The sequence below is a fragment of the Acartia tonsa genome, chromosome 7 (assembly GCF_053477335.1).
Source record: "Acartia tonsa isolate MP-2025a chromosome 7, ASM5347733v1, whole genome shotgun sequence".
In the NCBI taxonomy this organism is placed as follows: Eukaryota; Metazoa; Arthropoda; class Copepoda; order Calanoida; family Acartiidae; genus Acartia; species Acartia tonsa.
The window spans coordinates 41,622,202-41,630,528 of NC_137266.1; the positions used below are offsets into that span (position 1 = coordinate 41,622,202).

Consider the following 8,327-nt stretch of genomic DNA (forward strand, 5'->3'; position numbering starts at 1 on the left):
TGCAACTATTTCAAGCTTGGTCAGTATTGCTCATTCAGCTCCCTCCATTATTTGTATCTAGTAAATATCTTCTTTTTGTAGGGGGGGGGGGGGTTTTGAACCCTCCCACATAATAATTATAAACCAGGACCTAGGAAAGAAGGTTCCCTGTAAAGGAGAACCATACCAATTCAATGGTACAGACAAACATCTTGTTACTTTATTATGTACTAACTTTCATAAAATAATGTGGAATGAACGTTACAGCTGCTTATGAGATCTTACTGGACACACTCTAAACAAAAGAATGGAAAACATCATGTTACTTTATAATTTAATTTTGGCATTTCACTATAATGAAAAGTAAATCAATTAATTAATTAATAATTAGTTTCAGTTATTTTCCTGTAGGGTTAAAGCTCCCCTTAGGGGCAATACACCCATATTCCTCCGCACAAAAATAAAAATAAAGTAGGGGGGGGGGGTGCTTGTGTTCTATTGGTACAGTTTAGAAGTTAAACCAAATCATCTTTATAAATCCATCTACTATAAAAGAAGGATTTATATATATATATATATGTATATGTCTGCACGAATCACTGTCATGGTCTGTCCTTAATATTTTATTCATATTAAATTTTTTTGTTTGTATATGAATATTTAATACCTGTATTATAACACTGTTATTATTTTTACTTGTTATGTGTGTCATAAAATAAATATCTAATCTGGTTCCATCGTTAAAAACACAGAATCTAAACAGTTTCTTTCTATTTTAATTCTACACATAAGTACAACCCACAAATAGAATAAAACAATCCTTAAAAGGATATCTACGTGTCTGTCTGTGTGTACCAAATTATCTTGCTAACCGCTGAACCGATATGGATAGCTTCTCATAGGTCCTGGTATGGTTTATATCTATTTGGGGGCAGGGTATTACTACCCTCTCAAGAGAAATAACTTACACCATCTAGTGGTGAATTTTTTTTTTGTAAACAACATTTATTAAAAAAAACATACTATGTGCCCCTAAAGGCCTCTAGGGGCGTAGCGGTGTACAAATATTGGTATAGCAAAAAGTCTTGCTGCTGTTAAGCTTAATCAAATGCCTTGCTGAATTCAAACTGTTATAAACTATTCAATGTTGGGTTTTGTAATTTGGAGAGTCAAGACACTGACAATAAATCAACCCTCTTTTAATATAATAATAATAAATAAATATATTTTACTATAAATGAAAGTTATCGTTAAAATATTTTTAATTTAACTTTAAGCTAGCTAACGACAAAATATTGCAATTTCCTTCTGGTTGTTTAAATTTTTTTTTATGCTTTAGGCTGTTTTAAATATTGTGCCAATCAGCCGTCGCATGACATGATTTATTTTTAATTGATATGAGACATTTTGACCAATGCAACAGCTTATAAAATACGAGAGAACTGTTATAAAAATTGAATAAATTATTCAAGAGGAGAAAAAAAGTTTTACCTAACTGAAAATGTAGCAATTTGTTTTACTATCTTTTAGCATTTTTTTACTATCTCTTGTTATGTAATTATTTTTCTTTGATTTATACTTTCAATTCCTTTATTAATCTTTCTAACCTAATGCAAAGCTTTTCATTTATTTTGGAAATAAGAGGGTGGGGGGGGGGGGGGTAAAAAATATTGTTTGTAGCGGGACGAACATTTTTGGGTTATTTTGGGGTGGGACCCGTTGGTAAAATATACGCAGGTAGTGAAATTGAAGCTCGTTATAGTGCATATAAAAAATGACGCGATACAATACAAATCACCAATAATAGGCCAAAACACAGTCCAAATTACCAAAGGCAGGCCAGTAAACATTCTAATTGACCAATGGTAGGCCAGTATGACGTCATTTTTTGTAGGTAATATAAAAAGCTTCGGTGAAATTACTACGGACGTTCTTTTATCTATATATGTATTTATCTATCTATGAATCCATCATCTATCTATCTATCTATATTTAGTTTTTGGAAGACTACGAGAAAGAGTACAAGAAAAGCGGAGTAGGAGCCCCATTCCTGGCCAGAGAAGATTTGGATAGCACAAAATTCGCTGAAAGGTAAATTAATCGACATTTTATTACTTGGATATTGCACAAAATTTTCGTCTACTTTATTAAGTTGGCACACCCAGCTGGCTAATATAACAACACAACCCATCCACATCTTCTATCCCATCCTTTCACCTTCTGTTAGAGTTACGTTCTTGCCAATAAATGAGCTCTTTGGTAGCAACCTATTTAGGCGACTAAATTTCCTGTGTCATAATATCCACGTATATTATATCCAATGGTAAATTATTTAAATACTACTTTTTTGTAGTGCTGCAACTCTATTAATCTGTAATTTTCTTCGATTGTTATGATATTTTCAAATTTGAAATTATATTTAAATTTTATTGTTACTTTCCTATTGGAAAATAAGTTAGAAAATAATCGTATTGTATTTCCAGGGAAGGTGGCTCGGAAAAGTTTTACGGAGAAAACCAGTTATACGGTAGCAACGCCAGGTAAATAAACATTTTAGTTACCATTTACAAAGAACATTTTAAGTCATATTTAACGGTTGTCCATTTGTCTAATACCTTCCCTCGTAAGGGCGGGATTCTTCTTAGATTTTTAAGTAATCACCTAGAGAATCCAGAGTCTGTTTAAAGACCGAGGCATTCCCCCTACTATATTTCTGTCTCACACCTGACATAGCAGAAGTAGGAACCACTTTTAACGTTATGACACGGTGTTGGGCCAAGATTCGAACTGACTTGTAAAACTTATTTGCATTTTGGTAAAAAAATACATGTACAGTATTGCTATTTTTAGCTTCAAGACTTTAGGGGCACTTAAGGGGGAGGGTGGAGAAATATCCTCCCCCATCCCCTATTTTCGTTTTTTCTTTTAAAAGAAAAGAATCTTATTTTAGAGGGGGGGGATTGGGGTTTTTTTTTACTGGGAGGCTAGGGATATCCTCCCCAAAAATTGTTGAAAAACCTTCCTTTGGCTTTAAGGAGAACCTTATCTGTTTAGCGACATTCTTTACTACAGACAAAAAGCTTACTACTTTATATAGTAGAATATACAAAATATAACTGTTGATGATATTTTGGGTTTTATTTTTAGATTTGTTTTGAAGATTGCCCGATCATTTCTGATGTTTGTTCAAAACTATGACAAATTTTATAAAGACAATAAATTTTTTTGATAATAAGTAATCGAATATAATTTTATTTGATATAATGTCAGTTCATATAATTTTATGTTATATGTTAAAAAATCATTAATTACATTTCAACTGGCAACTTAAGTGTTAAAACAAATGACAATACAATCATGTAAATCCACAATTTTTAAAAGCGAAGCTTTTCTATAATTAGGGGCGGTCAGTCCGTAACGGATAGCTTTTTTCGTTAATTTAGGAATGTTAGAATTGTCCTATCGATTTCAAACTTTGCATGATGGTTCCTGTAGTAATTAGGTACGATTTGGAACCATAGCAACTCAATAATCGTTACCAGAATGTATTGTCCGTACGTCCATTTTAAACATGTTGATTTTTTTTACTTTTTTAATAACAATTTTTTATGTGATAAAATCCTCCGATTGATCTGATTTTTGGATCACTGATTCCTATTAAAATAAGGTACAATATTATGAGCGGAGCATCTCTATAATCAAGTATTAAAAATGTCAGTAGGGCCTTAAACAGAATTCCGTATTTAAGAAGTTTTGCAACAAATTTACGTATAATTTTGTCAAACCTTATATTTTCATATTTTGTATATTCAGTTCTGACACTCAACAAAAGTTAATGTTCGTCTGTCATATCGTTTCAGAGCTTCGCTTTTATGGATGTTGTCATCCTTGTTAAAATAAAATTACCCCTTAATAAAAATTATCGTTTGAAAGGTTTGGACACTGCTAGTTCGAATTAACCAATAAAGGCTTAATTAAAGTACCCAAAGTTTTTTGAGCCAATGAATGATAAAAAGTGTTTATAATACTTTACAATACAATGTCCCCCCTCGCCCATAAATTCATTTAACATAATAGCCGTTTAAAAAGTTATGAAAATTGGCCGTAAATCTTTCTTTTACAATGAGATTTAGGGTATAGTCTCTTTCGTGGGAACGCACCTTAAGGGGCGATTCTTCGTAATTTTCACAGTAGCTTTTCTCCTATTTCTAGCCTCTGCGGGGGGCTCTAACCCTGCGGGGCCAATTTTCTAATCCTGTGGGGCAATCACCTAACCAAATATAACCTTACCTAGCCTAAAAAGCCATTTTAAAAATATAACGAATCGTCCCTTATGGGGCGTTGTCATGAAAGGGACTATTCCCGAGTTTTTTTAAACATAATTTTTTCTTTATTCGTTGGCTTAAAAACTTTGGATAGTTTGGTTAAATCTTGATAAAACTAGCATTACAATAAATGGCCTTCCCTTACCCTTTATAGTTATTTATTGCATCGTATTATAGACAGCTTTCCGCGAATGTTGAAATGAAAAATTAAGAGATTAAAATCAATTTTGTTATCCCCGCGGGGTTAAATGCTCAAGCTTACAAAACTACTATTGATATTTTTACTTTGATATTTGTGGAAAATTGTCTGTAATACGATGTCACAAATGATTTTTCAGTATGGGTGATAACTGGTTCTAATCCAGCGGATATTAATCGGTTTCGAAGCAGTACTGGAAAGAAAGTCCATGAAGTAATGAAGTAATCCGTCTGTAATTAGCGCGTAGCTACTCCATAACTTACTTTTTCTTTTGTTGCAGGTTTGCCCTGAAGATGATGCGATACTTTACCAAATTTGTTGACAATTATAATAAGTTCTTTAAAATATTTAAAAAGAGCGCGAAAAATTAATTGATTAAAAATATGCTTCACATGATGCAATACATTAAAAATATTTTTTTTCTACTGACATATAATTTTATTTATCAACTCGTTAAATAGTAAATTAACAACAAAAAGGTTCTTTTATGCAGGGCTCGGCAGCAGCGCGTCAGCTGCACGTAAGCCTCATTGAACTCAGTTGGATCTCTAAACCAGTTCCATTACAGACAATCTTTTCGGATTTTTGTTGTTGTACACAAGTAGGTTTTAATTTGAGGCTTATTCGTGGCTGAGGCACGGCTGCCGAGCCCTGATTTTTGTATCATAGTTGAGTAGATAAATAACTATAAAATTGGCATTATTTAAATTAAAATTGTACTATGTACATTGTAATATACACTATTTTTAAAATTCATTGTAAATAGGGGGCTGGGGTAGATTTTGTACCTATGCCTAACTTAGGAACTAAAGTAAAAGATTTATTACAGATTCTTTTTTTTCATTAAGCAAATGAAAGGGGTACGGGTATTTTCCTTTGACAATTTAGGGGATTTTGATATTTTTATATTATCCTTCTTTAAGATAAAATAAAATAAAATATTCAGTGATTTTAATTGCATTTGAATATTTTTATGTTTGTGTATAATTTTAATAACAAAAAAATTAAAATCGCAGTATTTTGAAATTTAGTTAATATTTAACTAAAAATGTTATGTGTATTTCATTAAAATTGTTATTTAATTGTAATGTATACTTATTTGACTTTAATTATTAAAATATCTAATAAACTTTAATTACAATTGTATTTTGTCTTCACTAACTAAATTCGGCCAATATGATCAATAAGAAGCAAAATAAAATTATATATCCTTATATAAAAGTAACAGGATGTCTTTTATTCTATGTGTATGTCTGTCTGTCTTTGTGTACCGAAGGATCTCGCAAACCGCGAGATCAATATGGTTATTTTTTACAGTTAAGTTTCTTATAGGTCCTAGGAAGGTTTATAACTTTTTGGAGGGAAATCGCCCCTGGAAAAACTAGACCTAAAAATTTTTTTTCAAACTTTTTATTTAAAAACTAAAATTAAAAATGGTCAGGGATAGACTAACCTCCCCAGCCCTCCTACCTACAACACCTTTAATGTATCTAGAGGCCTCTAGGGGCGTAGCCAATAGTGAAGCAATAGTTTCTATCTAGTCAAAAAAAAATAAAAATTCAAAAAGAAGGACTAAACTAAATCTGAGGGAGTCAAGGAGACACAAAATTTCCTTATACTCAAAATCTGTTAATAAATTTGGAATTATTAAAATGTTTCTAGGTTATTTTAATTTACATAGAAAAAAGTCTACAAAACAGACTTAGATCAAGAATATAGGCAAAAATATACATAGGAATAAGAAAAATCTTCTTATAGACCTGTTTATTTTGTTTGTTTTTCTTAACCAAAAATTTAATAAGCCTTTCATTAAAAGCATCCAACTACAAACTTTTCGAAAGGAAGATGATAAAATCATCCACAGATTATGACGTCATACGATAGAATAGACAATAAGAGGCCAGTATACACTGTAATTAAACAACGGTAAAATTTATGCTAGCATCTGATTGGTTATTCTATCGTATGACGTCATAATCTGTGGAGGGACTTTAATCATCTTCTTCAAAAGAGGACAGCTTAAGCTCTATAATACCAAAACTTAATTTTAATAATCAAAAGGGTAGATTCACGAAATGCATTTGAACTTAATTTAGTGAACCGGATATTTTTTCCTGGTTAATTGGGTAAACTACATTCAGGGGCGTCCAAGCTTTTTTTTTTGGGGGGGGGGTAAAAATTTTTAGGGGGGGGAGTAATTCGTGTTTGGGGGGGGGGTAAAATGGCGCACGAAGCGCCGAAATTTTTTTTTACCCCCCCAAAATTTTTACCACGGGGGTAAAATTTGATTGGGGGGGGTAATTACCCCCCCTAAAGTCTGTTGGGGGGGGTAAATACTCCCCCCGAATCTGTTGGGGGGGGGGATAATTACCCCCCCCAAACAAATTTACCCCGGGGGTAAAATTTTTGGGGGGGTAATTTAATTATGTAAAAAAAGCACCTACCTAATCTATTAAGTTAATAAGTACAATCCTATAACATAAAGTAGTAAGTAAGGTTTATTTGACTATAGCTTCAGATTTCATTACTTTTAATACTGAGTTCTCCTTTTTAGGAAAGCTTCACATAGATCCCATGATGGTTCCACACTATTATAGGTCAATCCTTTGAGTGGTTTTAGGCTATTTTTCTCCTCCCTTTTTGCCCTTTAGAAAACACGAGTTCTTAGATGCTTAGGGCGCCACTACTATTCAAATATATAGTAGTATCTCATTCTTTAGAACATAAAAATACAACAATAATTAACTCACTAACCAATGAACCAATATGATTATACTTTAAAGTGAAGCGTCTTATAGGTCCTGGTAAGTTTTATAACTAGTTTACTCCCTCCCCCCCAAAAAAAAAATTTTCAGTAAAATCTTTTTTTTAAGAACATTCAATTTGGGGGGGGTAAATACCCCCCCCCAAAAATTTTTTTTAAAGAACATTTATTTTGGGGGGGGGGTAATTACCCCCCCCCCCCCCCCCAAAAAAAAAATGGTTTGGGGGGGGTAAATACCCCCCCCCAAAATCGTTGGGGGTGCCTACGGCACCCCCAAGGTAGGGGTAATTTTTTTTGGGGGGGGTATTGTTCACGAAATCGTTTGGGGGTGCCAAATGGCCCATTACCCCCCCCCCCTTGGACGCCTATGACTACATTTATATGGCATAAAATTGAAAGAATTTCAATTTTCTACCGCGTAGTTTTTAAAATATCAAGACTTGAAAATCGTCTTCTTAAATTGCATATATCACAAAAAGACGAATTTCAAGTCTTGATATTTTCAAAACTACGTGGTAGAAAATTTAAATTCTTTCAAATATATGCCATAGAAATATAGTTTTACCAATTAACTAACAAAAAATATGCGGTTCACTAAATTAAGTTCAAATGCATTTCGTGAAACTGCCCCCTTTAAAAGTCACTTGTTTCCAGCGTTTTTGAGATTTAAAGTAACAAATAGAAACACAACTTACTTTATCCTTTTCTGCTGACTTATGTAAAGAAACCTCTGTTTGATATTCAAATTAGACAGACTTGGTGTGCCTACATTTAAACACATAGTTATAGTTGCGAAGCTACTCTATAATCTACTTTGTCTGTCAGTCAGCTAGTCCATAACTCTATGGGAATAATATGATTTCCTCAGCTGCTAAAAAAGCTAGATATCATAATTTCTGTAACAAGTGAGCGGCTGTTAAATTATATTTTTTTATCAAACATTGTAAAATAGATATCATTGTAGATAGACAGACACACAGACTGAGTGTGTTTTTACAGAGTAGCTTTCTACTAGAACTCAGATCAATGAAAGAAATGAACAAAAGTTTTCCAGTAAGGC

At 32.7% G+C, this 8,327-nt stretch overlaps 1 protein-coding gene across 2 annotated transcripts in view; it reads left to right on the forward strand.

Annotated features, from left to right (window-relative positions):
• Nucleotides 1–5,571, forward strand: part of LOC145323779 (uncharacterized) — a 37,805-nt gene extending 32,234 nt beyond the window's left edge. The window contains exons 5-7 of one of the 2 annotated variants that reach the window (XM_080166313.1): nucleotides 1,976–2,070; nucleotides 2,463–2,519; nucleotides 4,784–5,571. In XM_080166313.1, coding sequence (XP_080022439.1) covers nucleotides 1,976–2,070; nucleotides 2,463–2,519; nucleotides 4,784–4,874 — 243 coding nt within the window. In that variant the 3' untranslated portion in view covers nucleotides 4,875–5,571. Of the gene's footprint in view, nucleotides 1–1,975; nucleotides 2,071–2,462; nucleotides 2,520–3,126; nucleotides 3,215–4,783 lie in introns of those variants that run through there. The other variant, XM_080166314.1, reaches the window with a different exon arrangement.
• Nucleotides 5,572–8,327: the final 2,756 nt, after the last annotated feature.